The sequence below is a fragment of the Coturnix japonica genome, chromosome 22 (assembly GCF_054131305.1).
Source record: "Coturnix japonica strain WE chromosome 22, WE-NBRP24, whole genome shotgun sequence".
Lineage (NCBI taxonomy): Eukaryota > Metazoa > Chordata > Aves > Galliformes > Phasianidae > Coturnix > Coturnix japonica.
This window is the reverse complement of record NC_140684.1, coordinates 7,160,418-7,179,418: the sequence shown is the minus strand read 5'-3', so window position 1 is coordinate 7,179,418 and position 19,001 is coordinate 7,160,418. Positions and strand designations below refer to the sequence as shown.

At 48.7% G+C, this 19,001-nt stretch overlaps 1 protein-coding gene across 4 annotated transcripts in view; it reads right to left on the bottom strand.

Annotated features, from left to right (window-relative positions):
- Nucleotides 1–1,048: 1,048 nt before the first annotated feature.
- Nucleotides 1,049–19,001, bottom strand: part of AP2B1 (adaptor related protein complex 2 subunit beta 1) — a 60,611-nt gene continuing 42,658 nt past the window's right edge. For all 4 annotated transcript variants that reach the window (XM_085522307.1, XM_085522308.1, XM_015880627.3 and 1 more), the window contains 7 exons: nucleotides 18,581–18,727; nucleotides 17,646–17,791; nucleotides 15,316–15,445; nucleotides 8,347–8,431; nucleotides 7,577–7,663; nucleotides 4,301–4,455; nucleotides 1,049–3,091 (listed from right to left, as the gene is read on the bottom strand). In XM_085522307.1, coding sequence (XP_085378433.1) covers nucleotides 3,017–3,091; nucleotides 4,301–4,455; nucleotides 7,577–7,663; nucleotides 8,347–8,431; nucleotides 15,316–15,445; nucleotides 17,646–17,791; nucleotides 18,581–18,727 — 825 coding nt within the window. In that variant the 3' untranslated portion in view covers nucleotides 1,049–3,016. The remainder of the gene's footprint in view (nucleotides 3,092–4,300; nucleotides 4,456–7,576; nucleotides 7,664–8,346; nucleotides 8,432–15,315; nucleotides 15,446–17,645; nucleotides 17,792–18,580; nucleotides 18,728–19,001) is intronic.

Sequence of the window (19,001 nt, the reverse complement as noted above, 5' to 3'; positions counted from 1 at the left end):
GTGCTGAGCCCAGCGCATCCCCCATTGCCCCCAGGCGTTTTGGGATTAGTTTCCCTGATGCTCACAGCAGGGAAAGCACTCAAGTGTCCCTGCAGGCGCTGCCCACCTCCCACCACCCCCGGGCATCGCTTCCCGGCCCCGCTGAGAACATGGCAGGGAAGGGGCCGGGATCGCGGCTGCGATGAACTCGCCCTCACAATTCAGGCTTCAGCCCCGGGGATATTTTTAGCAGCTCCCTCCGCGGCGCTCTTCACTCGCGGTTTTATTTGTGAAATTTAATATACGGCGGCGTTTGGGAGGTGGGGGGAGGGAAGCTGGGTTGGCCCTGCATCATCCATCCATGGCCCGGCTGCGGGGATGCAGCCCCACCATCAGCCATCGATGGGCACAGCGGGGTTGGGTTCATCTTCAGCTGCAGCTCCCACCCTACGACCCTGCAGCAGCTCTGAGCCTGCAGCCACCCACGTCACTGTGATCCCAGTGCCACGGGATAATGAGCAACAAACAAACCCAGTTTAGAAGGAACAGCACGGCCCAGGGTTGGTGTGTCCCTGCTAATGGGGCACGAGCCTGCCTGCAAATCCAGAGCAGTGGGAAAGGCTGATTTCTCCCCAGCAGAGCCATGCAGAAGGACGAACCCTCCCCTCTGCTGTGGGATGCGGCAGCTCTGAGCATCTCACAGCCACTTTGGGTCCTGTTGGTCAAATAGGAACCGCTGACCCAGAGCCGGGCAGGGAGGAAGCACAGGGCAGCACTCCTCCTTGAGATCATTCCTGACCCTTCCAATGGCCAACATGGGGCTGGCTGCCAGCGCAGAGGGTTGGCAACCCACCCTGCCCCAAGATAAAGCCCTCTGAAAGATGCCAGCAGGGGTTAAGAGCATCCAATGCATCACTGATGCAGGTGGGAAGAGCAGGTCAGGGGACATGCAGCCTCCTCCCATCCTCCCCTGAGCCACAGTGACACAGTGGAGGATCAGCTTTGGGGATACCACCAACCCCAGCTGACCCCATCCCCACTCCCACAGATCCACAGCGCAGCCACAGCATTGTGGAAATGAGTTTATTGACACAGACACCAGGTAGAGCCTGAAGAGCAACACAGCTACACAGTGAGCAAAGCAACCAAGCGGCACAGCAGGAGAGGAGGGCTCAGAAACTTGGGGACACCCATGTGCCCAAAACACTGGGAAGAGAAGTGGCACAGGAAGGGGTGCTGAGCATCCCCTCCCCACATTGGAGCTCCTCCAGCTGTGGCATAAGGCTGAGCTCATTCCTCACCTTCTATCTCCTCCCTGCCCCAGCACTCAGTGCCGCCGGTGCTTCATTAATTGCTCTAATAATGACTTTTGCGGTGGCCCTGCAGGGCTTGGAGCAATCACCTCCCAGCACTCACAGGCACCGTGTTACTCCAGCTCTGCCCCACTTTTCCTCAACCAGAGCACAGGGACAGAGCCCTCCTTGCCCTGCCAGGCGCTCCACCTCTCTGCACTGAGGCTTGGGGAGATAAATGGGGCTTTTTAACCTCTTCCCAACATCGGCCTCTTGGCTGCAGGCGATGCCCAAACCCTGCTGAACCATCTTCTACCATAAAACATTTACTGACCTTGAACGCGGCATCTAAATGACAACATGGGGGCTGCTATGCGTCAGAGCTTGGCTTGTTGGGGAGGAGATGGCATCAAAGCATGCTGGGGAGGGCAGAGCTGCCCTGGTTAAAGGCTTGGCTGAATGAAGCAGGACGAGCGATGGATGGAGCAAGGCATGCACAAGGCTTAGCATTCACTGCTGGGGCTGCAGCACTCAGCAGCTGCAACACGGTGAGTGCACAACTGTGAATAGGAAAGGGCTCCTGGCCCAAAGGATGGGTGGGAAAAGAGGGGGGGGGGGGGGGGCTGGGGGCAGGGACTGAGCAACCCTCAGTGCCATGTGGCTTAGGGCTGCTAACAGAAGAAATGCTGCTGAGGTGTGCTCAGCTCAGCAAGCACAAGCACTGCCAAGCCCAAATTGGTCCCAGTTATGCCACCATGGGAATGGGGAGAAGCACTCAGCCCCAGCACTGCCCTGCTGGGATGCGCACCACCAGCCCTGGGTTAGCACAGCACTGGGTGAAGGGGCAGAGCTCAAGGGCTGGGTGAAAGGCAGAGCGAGCAAGAGGAGGAGCTGCAGATGGTGAGGATGCACAGAACACACCCTGTGCTTTTGCTCTAAGAGTGAGCTCCATCTCCACATTTTGTCCTTCCCCGTCCCATTACTGACCTGTCTGCAGCCCCTCCCCACACATGAGGACTCTCCCTCCTACATCAGCAGCTCACAGGGCAGGGAGATGATGGATGGAATGAAACCTGGTGGGGAGCAGAGCTGAGGGTCAGCACAACCCAATAAACCCACTCTGCTGCACTCAGGGGTCCCTCTGTCCCACAGGTGCAGCACATGGCTCTGTTCCTCAGTCAGCCCACAGCCACCCCTGCAGGGCACCCACCATCTCCATGGAATCACTTTCCCTTTAAAGCCAATTACAGTTAAGAAAGAAAAAAAAACACCAAAAAAAAAAGTATCAAAAATATAAAATAAAGTGCAGTGGATGTTTCTGACCATTTTGCCTTGTTTTAATAAGCCGTGGGTTGGGTTTTTAGGTGGGTTTTTCTTTCCTTTTCCAGTGAGCAGTATTGTACAAAATCAGAACTACACCTAAAGCCATTTAGAAAACACCTGCATTGGCACAAAATGGAGAAGCCCACAAGAACGGACAAGTGAGGGGCGAGTTGAAGGGGGGGGGACTTAAAGCAAGTGGTTACAAACTCCATGGACGCTAAAAATATCAAAGGGGTTTGTTCCCTATCATCGTTAGCACGTGGATACTAATTGCTACCTTGTTTAATCAGTGCCCTGGACTGAAATCCTACACATGAATACAGCTGCTTCCAGTTTAAGAGTGCTTTTCCCCGTGCCAGCAGTGGAGAACACGGGGACCTTTTCTCTGTCCTCCTGCAGGGTGAGGCACAGGCAGAGCTCCGTCAGTTCTTCAGGATGGCATCATAGGCCTGGTAGATGTACTGGGACACCTCGGGAGCACGGCATTTCAGAGAGAGCTGAGGGAGGAGAGCAGAGGTTAGTGGTGGTGGCGGTGCAGGGATGGCACCTTCTAACTTACAGCACGGGGTGGAAAAAGTCATGGCTTTATGCAGCAGGGGAGGCTCAGGATGGGTAGCAGGAAACATTTATCCTCCAAAAGAGGGATGCTGCAGTGGCACAGCTGCACAGGGGTGGGAGGATGGGGGGAGGCCCATCCCTGGAGGTGTTTCAGAACCATGGAGATGTGGCACTGAGGGATGTGGGCAATGGGCACAGTGGGGTTGGACACAGGGGTCTAAGAAGTCTTTTCCAACCTTAATCCAGAATAGTTTTGGATTCTGCTTCCTTCACCACCAAAACCAAACTGCTTTCTCAGCGCTTGTCACAAGCAGGAGGAAGCACATGAAAGCAAACGCCCACGTGGGGATCCCAAATTCCTTACCAAACACAGACAGCGCTGCAGGCATGAGCCAAAGGGACGCTGGTCCGAGCTCTGTAACAGTGATTTGCTGTCACACTGTAAATCACAGCCCTACACCTGAGGGCACGTCTGAATGCTCAGTCCTTCCAGACTGAAACTTGGACACTGCCCATCTCTGAAGCAAGGACTGGGCCAAGATCAGCAGAGTGGCATCAGTCCTCATGCTGAAGTGTTTCCCATCACTTGCTTTCACCCTACAGCTGCTCAGCCCAGAACACCTTCCAAAAGGAGGGACATTCTAACAAGGGGAAGCTGAGAATGGGAGCAGTCAAAGGCCCACAGGGGTACAATGACACAGGGCAGCCAGCAACTGTATGAAGGTGATGGGTTGACAGCTGGACTGGATCTCAGTGGCCTCTTCCAGCCTTAATGATTCCATGATTCCCACCAGCCACAGGCTGATGCCAGCAGGAGTTTGGAGTCTCTGATGCCCAGACAGCCAGCTCTGCTGTGGAGCCAGCTGGGCATCAATTGCTGCTTGTTTGCTGGGGGGGAGAAGGGTGTCCTGGCAATGCTTTCCTGCTAATGTCTCTTGGCTTTATCTCTGGGTAACCTCAGCAAATAAACACTCATTGCTGAGTGGGCATTATCCCAGCTCGCTGGTAACAGAGCAGCACAATTCTATTGCATCTCACTTGCTGCAGTTCAGTGGGAATTCTGCTCCCCTACACAAATAAATGGGATCTGCCTCAACACCAGCTGAGCTGGGAGGATCCCAGCATGCGCCACATCCCTGTGGTCTCACCGTGTAATTGGGATTGCCCGGCTGGATGCGAAGCTCAGCCAGGATCCAGATGCCATTGGTGAGCTTCAGGGACTGGTAGAGCATGTCCTGACCCTCCACGTTCCTCTTGGCAATGGTGTAGACGTTGTTGTTCTGCAGTTTGCTGGAGACTGTGTCTGAAGAGAAAAGCATGAAGAGAAATGGATGTTAGCTCAGATATGTCTGTGGAGACAGCAGAGCCCAGAGCAGCTTCTTCAGCACAGAGCTGTGACAGTTTTAACACACTGTATGGCCTTGGCACTGACAAGAGATGTGTGATTTCACCTGCTGAACTGTATCATGGTTGCCTCTATACAAATTACTTCCATGGGACCTTCTGGAGAAGCAAAAGCAGAAAAAATATGCAGAACAGGAAGACCCAATGCAGCAGCTTCTGGCTGCCAAGGGGCTTCTTGGTGTAGGACAGGGTGAGCCTCAGCCCTTGGATGTCAGCAAGAGAGGCACACTGAGTGCTGGGGTGGGAGGCTCAGGGTGGTGTCTGTACCCCTGTGCCTGCTGGCTGCAGAGCAGTTGCATGCAGGTCAGGGAGGGTTCCAGCATCCAGCTACCCAGACGCATTCAGATTTAGGTTCGTTCTCTTCCCCAGTTACTATGGAAACTGGCAGATATAAGTACCTAATGAGATCCTTTGCTTAAAAACCCTCATTCCCTCTGTCTCCTTCTCCCACCCTCCGGCTCCTGCTCTGTGCAACAAACTCACCCTGAGCAGGGATAGGGGCAGCGCTGAGCTGCCCTCTCTGACCTCAGATACACCCCAAAGAGTGCCTGAAATCCTACCAGAAGTCATCCCATTTCAGCCAGTCACCCAGAACAACGTGCTCACCCAGCATGTCCCTTCCCCCTCCTCCAGCCCCAAACTGGGGGGAGCTGGGAGCCATTCCTTTCACCTCCAGGTTGCTGGTCCCCATCCCTCCCATGTTAACGAGAGCAAGAGGATTTGGGATTTTGGAGCAAGTTGCTAAGCAACAGTGCCAGGCTGTGCTGGCTGCAGGCAGGGCCGCTAATGCCATCTGACAGCACAGCCCTTACAGGCAGGGAGCTGCTGGGAGAGAGACGCTGGATTCCCAACATGAGCACAGCAGCCAGCAGAGCCCCGGCAAGCACCTGGTATGGGCAGGAGCCACACACACACATATATATACACACACACACACCTGTGTCCCTGCTTGTTCCAACAAGAAAATGCCATTTCTCTCAGTTCCAGCATCAGTACATCACTTGGGGAAAGCAGAGATGACCGCCGCATACCAATAGAGTCACATTCAGCTCCAACCACTGAAGATTTCATTTCACACCAAAGCTACCAGAACTGCTGACCAGCACAGCACCTCGTTATCCCTGTTTCATGGCATTCAATCTTCACGTGCAGGTCAGAATGGGGAGGAAGGCTCTGCAGCCCCATGGCCCTCCCCATACGCTCCAGTGTCAGGCTTCATGGGCACTGTGGAGCTTTTAGTGCTGGGTACCTGGCATTTTGTTTAAAACAATTAAGTTAGCACTCGATTCTAAGAGCTGAGAACGCAGCGCTGTAACCATGACCTTCTGTTTTCATTGCAAGCTGCATCTCAGAATATGGTTTTCTCCAAAGCATTATGAAAACCTCTTCCTAAATAGGCAAATGTGCAAAATGCAGCTCTGATCAATTAAAGATGTGCAGCCCATCACAAGTACAGCCCAGCCCTGAGACACAGCCCTGAAATGCTCATCCCTCTATGGCTATACAACCCCATAGGCAGCCCCAGGGCTGTGCTGGCTTTCACTGCTGGGAACCACCATGTTTGGCAAAGATCCCTAAGATTCCCAAGTCAAACTCCAACCCGCTGCCACTGTGCCAACTGATCACATCCACACGGTTCTGAAACACCTCCCTGGGCAGCTGTGCCACTGCATCCCTGCTGCAAACCATCAAAGCTCCAGTCAGCACTGCTTGGCTTGCACTGCAGATATAGGAGTCTTTTACCCACAATAGCCCCAGAGCAGACCAACACAGGAACATCGTCACTCGTATGCTGATCTCTGTTTGAAGGAGCAAAAGGGAAAATCTAGGAATAGCCTGCAGTTTGCACATGAGGGGCTGTAATGTACCTGCTGTGCAGTGACAACCAGCCCTGGATGGCACAGTGTGCTCCCAAACCCTGATGGCAACTCAGGTGACCGCCTGCATTCTGCTTCAACACCTCCCACAAGGAAGTCCTTGGAACAAGAGCCATTCTCCTCCATGAGGATTAAGCCTGCAGGACTGCAGCACCTCAGTGCCAATGTCAGAAGTCACCACCTCATATTTGGATGCAAGGAGCAGGGCACGGCCACGGCAGAGGCAACACTGCAGTGCAGGAGAGGCTGTGCCAAGCAGAGTGGAGCAGAGGGAGGGCTGGAGGAGGAGCAGAGGTTGTTCTCAGCTGAAACCCCACAGTGAAATCAAGTCAGAAGGTTCAACAGCTGCTATTTCTTTCCCCCTCTTGAGCGCTCAATCTTTTACATTCCGAAATAGTAATAATTATGAACACAAAGAGATCCATGGCTTCTTTCTGCAATTGAAGCAAGAGGGTGCTCATTGTGTAATGGCAGATAGGAGAGAAAAAAATGGTTACATGGTTTAGCATCAATAGGGACACTTTTTCCTGTGAAACATAGCAGCTTTGGGTAGAGCCACTTGGCTCCTGTCCACAACCTCTTGACTTAGCAAAGCTGCTAAGTTGGCCACATTCCACCTGCTACACTCCATCCTTCAGCAGTACTAAGGTCAGACCTATGAGGTCTGCCTATAGCAGACAAGCTCTGGCAGAGCAGCTCTTCTCTCATGTCTCCTGCCCTCCAGAGACATCCAACCATTTCTACAGCAGTGTCTAAGATCACTTTCACAGCTGAAAGGTGAACAGACCAACCCAGGATTAAAGGCAGGGCTGTATGAGCATTGCCTGGTACACACAGCAGCAGGATGGGATTAAGTGCTGCTCCCAAAAAGCTGCTCAGCTCCATTTATAGGAGCAGCTTTACAGAGAAGCAAAGGTGTAAAAGAGAAAACAAGAATACAACAAGATGCAGAATGAAGGGAAGAAGCACAGAAGTGAAATTGAAGACCATGGATTTCAGATGTGTTTTTATGGACCCAGCTAAGCTTTTTGACCAGGCTCCAGGGCTTACAGGCTGTTGTGTTCTTATGTGATAGCCACACACACAACTCTTTGTAAAGCAATGTCCACTGAACACCAAACACAGCACAATTAAGCTACTCACCAGCATTCAGGTGGCAGTCTTTAATCTGGAACTGAAGCTCATTTTCATTTGGAATGTCTTTCCAAGTTGCAAGGAAGACCTGGCGCTCTGCAAACAAGACAGACCATCAGCACATGCAGAAGTGCATTAATCAGAACACCACAGAATGATGCAAGGTAGACACATGGTAGAACTCTGGATCATGTTTGGCCCTGGTGTGGTCAGATCCAGGATTGGTTTCTATGATAACCCCAGCCTTGCTGTAAAAGCAGCAGGATGTTGGTTTTTGGATGCCCCCAAACCAAAGACAGACTGAAAAACCAAGAGCAGGTGGGATTTGACAAGAAGGAGACCCACAGATTTAAGAATTATGTTACAGTGCAAATTAGGATGCTCTTTACAAGCAACCTCCCATCCAACCCAAACAATGTAATCAAGGGAACAGGAATGTAAGAGCTAAAATAGGGGCAATTCCTACGCTCATTTGAATGAACCAAACCCCAAAGAATCAAAAAATAACAACAAAAAAACACCAGAAATCAGCTTCAAAGCAAACATATCCACCCCTCATCTGACAGAGGCTCAGAGCAGAGGATGAGGGATGCAGCTACTGAGCTGCAGGGCTACAAAGATGAGCAATCCAACCACCGCTGATCAATCAGGCTGCTGGGATATGCTGGCACAAAGATCACAGGCAGGCACACATGGATCTCAGCCATGGCACAGCTGTGCCCAGCTGGATGCTGTAGGGCTCAGGGAGGCCGAGCACAGCCCTAAAAGCACTCACTCACCCATTTTGCCATCCTCCACAAAAAGCACGTTGAGAGGAATTAGGCAGCTGAAGTAGAAGACATCAATGTTGTTTTTCACAGCTACCTGTTACAGAAGAAACGGTGGATAAAGCATCAGTATTTGTCTGGAAGTCCAACGGGGTCCCAAAGCTCTGCAAGGTCCGTTGCCTGCTCACGCTCTCACTGCTCTCCTAGTAAAGGTCAGCTCTGAATATGAGACTACCTGGAGAGATGCTGCTGTGCTGCTGGGGAGTTTCAGACAAAGATCGTTCCCACCCCTCTGTGCCCTCTCCATTTTCACTAAAAGCTTCTCAATCTTCTGCAGGCATTTCACCACGCTGCTTCAAAGCCAACTGCACTGAAAAGGTCCCAGACAGCAACTCTGCTCTTTTCTACCCTTGCTCAGCCTCTCCCTCCCCCAACTTATTCCACCCCCGGTATAAATTTGTCTACAGTGGCCATAGACAGCTACTATCATGTCTGCTATGCTGTACGTGAGCTCCTCCATCACTCCTCTTTTTCCACCTCAGCTTTGCAACCCCCCCATCTCTAAACCCGTGTATCCCCCCCAAGCTTTAATCCCAGCTCTCAGCAATGTCTGCGCTCGCAGGCTCCTTGCTTGCTCATGTTTTAGGAAGCCTGAAGCTGCTCCATTCTGTACATTCCTCATGGTATCTCCCACCAAGCACAGAGAATATGGGCTGCATTCATTCCTGGAAGAAAACTCTGACGTGGAGCAATCAGGACAGGATCATTTGACAAAAGATTTAACTCTCATGTCATTAAACACCACCAGTCAGGGACATGCACCGCATTGCTTCTTATCACACAAGGTTGCCACATCACTGATGAATCTCTGCCAACACCGAGAGCAACCTCACTTCCAGTTCTCCCCGGGCAGGCTGAGAGCTGACAGTACAGCAGGAGCAAATGGGAGGTCTGAGAAAGAGCCTTGTCATAATATAGCATGGAAAAATGTAGCACCGGGCCCGATTTCTATGCCTCTCACGCTATCCTTGCATCATCCTGCACTGCAATAGCTTGTCACGGGAGTACAGCTCAGCAGACAGAGACCTGGAATTGAGGTTGTGTGGTGAGCACTGAGTTCCAGGAGCTTCCTTTGAAATAGAAGTTCTCCAGCTTTTCACCCAGCTGAAACACAAACCCAACCACACCAACTACTGAGCCAAAGAAATAAATGTGCTGACATGCAGACTTGTGCCAAGACAAACTCCAGTCACATTAAATAATTACAGACATCAGTGTTCTGCTGGGAAAATCTATTGTCTGTAGCAGTAGGTTGAGAAAGACACCCTTAAATATCTGCAAGAATAGCTGTAGGTAGATGAGGGAGGGGACTAAAAGACAATTCCAATGCAAGTCAGTTTATCAGACATAGGACAGGTGGTCAGAGATGAGCACTTCCAATGGAATCATCCAGCAGTTGGGTCCCAGCAGTGCTAAGAGAAGCAGGAAGGTGGACGCAAGTCCATGGGGGTTTGTAATTTCAACCATCACTAAAGGCAGCAGCTTATATTTTAATTCCCTCAGTGCACACCGGCTTATATGGGATTAGCTTAAAGCCCACTAAAGCCCCATAAATTACAGTGCAATCTCCAACCAAAATATATTGAAGGACCCTCTGTGAGATGGAGCTGTCACGTGCTTTGGTTGTCAGCATCATACTCTGCCTTTTGAGCACCTAATGCTGGAGATGGAGGCACTGAGAGCAGGAGGGAGTGAGGAGGATTGGCGGATGGACCTCAGGGATTTGCCTCTGCAAAATGGGATTAGGAGTATGGGGTGAGCAGCCAAAAACACACCTCGGTGTGGAAGGGACCACGTGGCCATTAGAGATGCTGCGCTTGGGCAGAGCAGCCACAGAGATAAGCCAGAAGAGGGAAAATTCAGGCTAATGTCTGGGAAAAACTGATAGTGAGAATGATGAAGCAGCACTAAACCCTCCCAAGGAAGACAAAAGCTCCAGCACTCGGAGTATTTAAAATCAGCCTTGACTGAGCTCTAAGAGGCAGTGCTGTGAAACAACAAAGCATAGCAGGGTCTGCACTGTGTGACCCAAGATCTTCCCAACTCTGATTTCATGATTAATTACCTTGTCTTAGAACAACAGAGTCTACTTTGCCTTCACAGCTAATTGTTGTTGCCATACAACAACAGTTTCTTACAAAGCGGGGCTGGAAAGCAGAGCCTTCTCTCCAGTCACAGTTCTGGAGGCACGCACCAAATTAATATGCTAACCCTGTCCCTTCAGCTCCAAAAATGCTATAAAAAGGTATCTGCTGACCTGCTTCTCAACTCTGCAGAAACACACTGAGTAAGCTGCTTTGCTACGCTCCAGAGAGATGCACAATTAAGACACCGTGAAGTGTAATTTTTCCCCAGCAAAGCACAACGAGCCTCACTTCAGCCTTCCCCCAAACCACTCTGGCTGGGTACAGCAATGACATCACACATCACACCGCAAGCATCTGTAATGATGCAGGAATCAGCTGTTAGGTGTCATTTTTGCAAGCAGGATGGAAAATGATACAGTGTCCCCAGACATGGCACTGGGACAGATGGGGAAGCATCTCCATCCTAGCTGCTGCCATACATATACATTGTGCTCCTTCAGTGGGAACTGTGGGCCCAAGTCAATCGCTGACATTTGAAGTGATACCAGCAGCTGAGATGTCTCTGCAGGTTTTTTATGCTTGAAAAGAACCACCACTTGCATTCAATACATTCTGCAGTCCAGACTAACTCTGCCGGGGGCTCCACAGCTTTAACCTGTCAGTCTGCACATGAGCTACTAAATCTTTAACGAGACCTCCAGCCTCAGCCATTTGAGAGTTTAAGCAGAAGCGTTTTAAAATCAAACCAGCTTTCGATCTGCCATCTTTTTTGAAAGGAGAAAAAAAAAAAACACAGAAGAAAAATGACCAGCCTGTGAATTAAGTCAAACAGACCACAAAGCTTCTGAGGGATAAAAGAAGGTGACAGATATTCATGTGATGCTTCACTGCTGAAAACATCTGACCTACTGAAGATGGGTAGAAGGCTTCCAATTACTTGTATCTTGCTTGAGACTATCTAACTGGAGAAGTGTCCCTCAGAACACACTGCTCACCTTGCAGCATGAGCACCCTGCTGACGTCCTTCCCTGCATCACAACCCTCTGATGGCCAACATATGGCAGCAAGGGGAAGAGCTGCCTCCTAAGAACAATGCCACATCGCTTCTTCAGTTGCGTAGGTTGCTGATGCTTTAAATTCCAGACTTGAGCGTAAGAACCAACTTTCAACGTCAAGTCTGAAAGTAACACAGATGCTTTCCATCAGCAGCAAGTACACAACATACCCACTTGGAATCCCATTAGCAGCTACATTAAATTAAGGACTGCCTTCCAATTTGGTTTTGCTTTAGAGCCTGGTAACAGCCAAACTGTTAAGGCGAGAACTCTCCTCTGCAGAGTCTTCTATCTCTGCCAGCACAAGGTCATGGCGTGTTCTTTGACAGCCTGCTGCTCTGCCTGTCAGATGCCTTCAGGGAGTGCGAGCTGTTTCCCTTCATTGTGTTTGACAGGTCAGCTGCTCGGGATCTAGAGGAGCTTGGCAGCACACTGGATGCTCTACCTACAGCTAGGCTAGGAGCTGGGCTGCAGACATCGAGCTGCAATGGGAGTGTTACTGATGAACCCTTTGGAGGTTTTCTTCCATGCTGGGATAGGACTCATCAGTTAAGGCCATTCAAAAATAAATCAAAGAGTAAATAAACCCAGGTAACAAACCCCAAAAAAACCACCTTCTGCTTCTAACTACACAAGACCACACGTGGTGGTTGAGGCAGTGGGTTTGACACAGCCCTCACAGGCAGGTATGTAATTTATAAGCAGGCTCCAAATCAATAACATCCACTGCCTGGACCTCGCACCAATTCTCAGAGGACAGTTGAAACTGTGAAACTCGTTTCCAAGTGCTGAGGGCTCCGCATTTGTGACCCAGGATGCATTCACACTTCTCACGAATGAGCTCCAACAGCTCTACAATGCAAACGAGGAGCACAAGTGATGAGTTAGAGCAGAACTGTACCTGGAAGGGCTTAAGTGTGATCTGGTGCATTAACCTGACCGATCTTTTCTCAACAAGGAAGCTGCACCTTCATCTGCCTGTACAGAAATAATGAGCTGCCAAAGTCACTGGAGCTAAAAAAAAAACCACCATTCCACACCTCACAATGCTCAGGAGAAGTCTGCATTTCCAAGTATCTCTTTCCAGGAAGAAATGCAGCTGGCAGATCCCTCCCTTTCCGTGCTTGTCAGTCCAGTCCAAATCACTTTATGGGCACTTCAGAAAACCGAAGCCATACTTCTTTCAGCTGTGTGCTCAGCAGCTGCAATGAACAGCCCAGGCAGCTGACAGCAGGTGATGTAGGGGAAAGCAATGCACTGACTGGCAATTCTGAACGTTTACCCAAAGAGAAAGGCAGTGCTCCAGGCTCAGAGCCTCAGTTCATGCAGCTTGTTTTTGATTGCTCTGACTCCTGCTAACAGTTACCACCTCACAGAAAAAACCATCAGGTTTGTGACAACAACAGGCCAAGCTGGTCCCTGAAACTCAGCAGGCTGGCTCCCATTTCACCCATTTCCAGGCTTAGGGGAACAATTTTTGTGTACACAGCTGAACAGATCGAGCATTCTGATTTCACAGCATTTCACAGCCCTTGAACAGCCATTTATTAGGCACTGCAATAACGCAGGACTGCTCCTCTCCTTTCCCATTTCAATTTTTTCTTCAAGAAATCTCTGGAAGGAATAAAGACCCCTCAGTATGCAAAACCCCACTGTCCTCTTTGAGAGCTCAGGTTCACATAGCGAGTCTGTATGACCACCAGCAGCCCAGCTGCCAAAGGAACCAAGGCACCAAGCATGGTGAGGCTCAATCAACCCCTGGCACACCTTTTGTGTGATTGTTGTGTTGAGCCCAACTTGGGCTTTATTCATTGAATAATTCATTGCATGACTGAGTGTTGAATCTAAGGCTTCAACTCAACAGGTCAAGAAAATTATCATCAGTCAGGATGGGAGGGAGCACTGTGCTATTCATTATCACAACTTGGAAGACAACCAGCAAACAGACTGTTCAGTTGGGAATCAGCATCATATTTTACCTAAGAAGCCTCTGAAAATATTAGTCTTCTTGCAAAAAATGGCGTTTTGTTAACTTGTCAAATATTTCAGCTTCTTTCCTTGATTACAAGCGCTAAGATTAAACCAGCTGTATTGGCTGAAGGATTAGAGATGGTAATAAAAATAACCTTAAACAAGACTCGAATTCATTCCTTCTGAAATAGTTGCCTAAGGAATGCACAGCTAACCTTTGAAGTTCCTAATTAACACAACAAAAAGCTGAAAGCCATCAGTTTGGTTACCTCAGGAGTTAAATTGTTTTGGGACTTAAACAAAAAGATATGAAGGTAAGGTCCTCAGGTTCAAACCACCTCTGATCAGAGAAAAAACTGCATTAGGCAAATTCAGCTCGATGAGTGTTTTTGGTTCTTCAATGAATACAGGGACATTTGTATTCTCCAATCCTATGTTGTGCTATAAATTGTTCCCTAAGTAGGTCACCAAAATGATTTCTGACTGTTTCAAGACAGATCATTTCCACATGAACTCACAAAACAAAAGCAAAGCCTTTGCTGTCAGGGCAATGACAGATCTCCATCAAACCCACTGCTGTCAGGAAAGTAAGGGGAGTGCTCTTTTTGACTTGGCATCTGCTATCGTGATTCAACTCCTTGCAGAGAAATATACTATTACTCCATATGGCAGCTTCCCCAATTGTAAAAGGGCAGCCAACTTCTATGGCAATGAGAGAGCTAGCAAATTAGCATCTAAGTCTGGCACTGATGAAGCTCTGCTGTCCCAATATAAAGTAGTTGGAGGTTTCCTTGCATGTTTTCTCTTTGCTTTGTTCTAGCAGAAAAGAATACAAGAAATAGCGTCCTGATTCCTTTAGAGATTTAATAACCCAAATACTTCACTTCCTTTCTGATCAAAGCAGCAGCAACTTGAGAATGCCTCACTGAGAGCATCTCCAGTGCTCTGGAGGCAGACCAGGACCATCAGCTCCTTTACACCACCCAACCCAAAAGCAGAAGTACAACCTGTGACCCAAACACAGAGGGAACCCAGGTCTTCCAAAGGGCAGAAGAGCCCTCTGCGTAAGGCAAGCACATGCAAGTCACTTACTGTCCACATGCTCCCCCAATTGCATGACTGAGCTCAGAGCCCAAGTGTAGGACTGCTCGTTTGAGTGCCAGAGAAGCTATTTCGAGCTGTTTGCCCGAAGACTCATCAATAAGTCATAAGCCCCAGAAAGGAATTCAAGGGAAAGGAAAAAACAGTTGCTCAGGCAGAATAAATAGTAACTTTCATTGCATTCTCTTAATCTAAAAAGAGAATAAGCTGCTTTAAAATACTCCCCTCTATGGACTGATACGTTACAGGAACCCAACTCAGTTCCCACCTCCTGACATGATGCAAGCAAAACATGCTACAATGCAATTAACTGCACCCTTGGGACACAAGGAAAATACACCTTGGAGGAACCACTTCTGCAGACAGGGACAGTGGTCACAGAACCCAACTGCCAGGTGCCTGCATGCAATAGAAATGGGGAACAGCCTCCTTCCTGGGGGAGGACCACATCTGCTCAATGAGAGCTTCAGCTACAGCAGCCTGAGTAAGACCACTGAGGAATGCCAGAACTGATGCAGACAACCTCAGGCCCAGAAGTCTCTTTCAGAGGAAGGAATAGGAAAAAAACATTTGGCCAGGCTCATGGCCAACACTCACACAACCTTCTGGCTCTACCTGGTTGCCCTATATGTGTGGGGCAAAGGACAAAGGATCAGGGTAAGCAGATGCAGATTCCCCCCCATCCCTGCCCAGGGGACCATCCTTACCTGGAGGTTGTTCAGAGGCTCCATTTTCATGACTGGTCCCAGAGTGTTGAGAGGCAGAGAGACATCGATACTTTGGTTTGGCATCAGAGGGGTGTGAATGGCCAACGGAGTGCTTGGGATGACCCCAAAACTGGGCAAGAGAAAAACAGAGATGATGACAGCAGCACTGCATTGCTGGAGAGTGCCTATGGGGAAGAAATGCCAGAGGTGCTGTCCCAACACCTATTCCCTTTTTGCCAAGTATGAGCTGCCTCACTTCTTCCTGAGCTGCCCTTGCTGTTACTCCAGGAAAAGGAGCACAGCTGACAATGTGCACCATGGCAGGTACTCAAAGCAGTGCAAGGCAAAGGAAAACCCATCTGGCAGTGTCCCTGACAGCATGCCCAGAGAATCCACATCTGGAAACAGTTCAACCACCTGTATGGCATCAGTCAGGCTCAGGCCTCCAGGGTCTCTGTATGGCTGTTTATCATTGGAAGCTATGGAAGAAGGAACTGAAGCCAATACCAAACAAATAATGTAACCAAGGAGGAACATGTGGTTTACAACACAGCACTGCAGAACAAATGAATCAATGCAGCCAGCTGTCTGGTCCCAGATCACAGCATCTGGACTTAATCCTGGCTCTACTGCTTGGTTTGAGTTGAGGCTCCTTCAGCTGGGTACACACATCACCGAAGAGCAAAGCAAATCTTTACTTGCCTCTTTAGTCCAAGTTGCATTTAATTCCACAGGTACCTCCACTTAAAGCAGAAGAGGGAAAGCAGCTAACATTAAACATAACACTTCTGTACAATCAGCTCTAAGGAGCTGTGAAGAGAATGCTCTCAGTGAGGACCCAGTTATGAGATTTACCTTCTGCAGCCTTTTCACCTTGGGAGAGAGAAACCCTGGTGTTTTCCCTTATTCTCTGAGAGGAAAGAAAGCTGCATTTCCCACTAAGTGGCTGTGACATTACAGCACACTGGAGGTCTAGCTTTTTTTTTTCCTACCCCCCGTTTTATCCCAAGACTGCAGTGAATGCAATTAGTAGCAGCAGGAAAGGGAGAAATGCAATAGAAACTTCCCAATCATAAACCTTAATGTTTACACCCAAAGAGACAGCTCACTGCAGCTCTTTTCAGTGCACCAGGCTGAGGGGAAAGCAATGACAGGAGAACAGCATTTGTAGAAGAGTAAACAGTAGTAGAGAACATACAGAGCGTGTGTTGATAAGATGCAAAAGGAGAAACTGCTGTTTTACTGTACAGTATTTAAACTCCTTACATCCTTGAGAAGCACCATGTAGGTGCAGCTAAAACACAGCTTGATGCATAGGGAAAAATCAAAAGCAAAATGCCTATTTTAAAGACCAATCTGCACGAAACATTTGCATATAGCAGTTTAGCAAAAAACTCTCCAGAAAATACAGCAGTCCAGGGAGAACATTTACTGACTTACTTAGCATAATGCCTTTTATAAGTAAATATTATTCGTCCCAAGAAATCCCACATTTGCAAGGCTAACGGTGATACTAAATAGATGGTTTCAGCAGATCTTAGTTATAGGAAACCCTTTTCCTGTGAAGGGCTCCAAAGGAAACAGCAAAGCATCTCAGCCACAAGATCTTCCTTGCAGTCTCGATGAGAACCATCCTGGTTGATGCACTGCTTGCAAACTACAAGAAAGCAGCTGCATGCCCTGTGAGCAGCAAAGGTATTTTTGGGAAGACAATGGGGCTGCACCGCCATGTCACGTCTCTTGGCTGGGATGCATTTCTGAGAACAATCTGTATGTTCTAAGCACTCAAGTGGCTGCTCCTAACAAAAATCATTTTGCTGCCAATTACAGGGAAAACACGTGCCACAGGCTCTTACTTTGCAACTTCTCCACTGACAAACAGCTTTATTAATGAGACCTGCACTTCCAGACAGTCTGAGGGGCAGCATAGCAATTAAGTCAGGAGGTAAAGGCATTAGGGATCAGTGTTTGTGCAGCTCAGATGCTTGCCTGTTTATTCTCTCACTTTGCTCAGGGCACTTACTGGCTATAAAACCACTTACCTGCCTAACAACACAAAAGGTGGCTTTAAAACTCTGCAGAGATTAAACAGGGCAGACGCTGCTTCAAGCCAGGAGAACGACCAGGATCGTCTGCTGCCTGTTTCCTTAATGGAGGCAGAAGGCAGCAGAGCCAGCACAATTGAGAAACACCACACCAGCGTGTATTTTCAGCTCTCACACTCTATGGTGGTGCAATGGAAAGTAGCAGCTCTCCAGTAGACAAGCTTCTTTCATAAGAATACACAATTTTTTTTAAAGATAGCAGACAAAGTGCATTGGTTTCCTTACCTGTTCTTGTTGAACTGAATGGCAAAGTCAGTCATGTGCTGCAAAGCCTTATTGGTGAAGTTCATCTCCATGTAGATGTGTCCCTGCCTATGACTGAACGTGCCTGAGATCTCCAGTCCTTTAGCTTTCACTGCAGGCAACCAAACCTGAAAGGTAAGAGATTTCAGGATATTTCAGCAGTTCAAAAAGAAATACATCACTCAAAACTACTGGGTTCTTTTGTATTTGGTCTTATATGCTACATAACCTGCAAGCAGATAAGGACCAACAGCTTTGAGCATGCTTTGCAGTAGCCCAAGATCCTAAATTTCATAGGGTAATTTTAGCTTATTCTACCACTGGCTATTTAATGAGTGCAAATGTTTGTTTATTCCCTTTGAGGCATGAAAGGGCCAACCCTGAGCTCCCTGTGGCTGCTCTGCAGCCCACTATCAGAACCACGCTCCATAGCTAATGAACTCTCCAGACAAAGCATCTGCGATCTCTGTCTAATAGAGCATTTATCTGCATTACACTGTGGAGCGCTCGTCCTGAGTATGTGATTTTTATCTGCAGTGTCATGTTCAATTCCTCCAAATAAATGAGTCTTCTAGGAAAATTGTGGCAAATAGTGTCCTGCCCTCATTTTCCTGGAGAAGCTTGCTGGGAAGTAGGTCTGCAACAAAACTGGGATTCTCAGTTTCTATGGGCCATTCTTTAGAGCAATATCATCACAGGCAAAATGAAGGAACTAAAAACCAGAGCTCTGTAACTAATGCCATCTCTAACAAACCACTGCTCTGCCCAAGGAAAACAAAGACATCCCTAGCGGGACAAAATTGAACCCGAGGTGCTCTACTAGCACCAGAGATCAACAAAAGGGACATGTGAGCAGCCTCAGTCCCTGCAGCCTAAGGGAGGGCAACATACTGAGGTTGTTCTCTTTCCTTACGTACAGACTTGGGAGCCACATATCCTCCAGGAGCCATGCCTATACCAGATGAGAGCTCAAAGAGATCGTTGAGTCCACTGCTCACCACGGCTGGGGTGGGTGAAGGGGCAAAGGTGGCTGGCACAGAAGAGGGAATGTAGGTCTGCCCCACCTGGAGGAATTAGAAAGAACAGGCGACAATTAACATCACACACAAAGAACGCTACTTATTTAATAAAGCATGAACTTGGGCAATATCCTACATATTTTAGAGCCATTTGCAGCTTCCCCACTGAATTATCAATAGTGCTAAATGACACATTTGAACTCCAAAGCTCTTGGCAACTAATCCCTACATTCAGCTGTCACCTCAACCATGCAATAGCTTTCACATCATTTGAATAGTTCCAGTTATCTACTCCCAACATAAAGAAATCTTTCTTCCC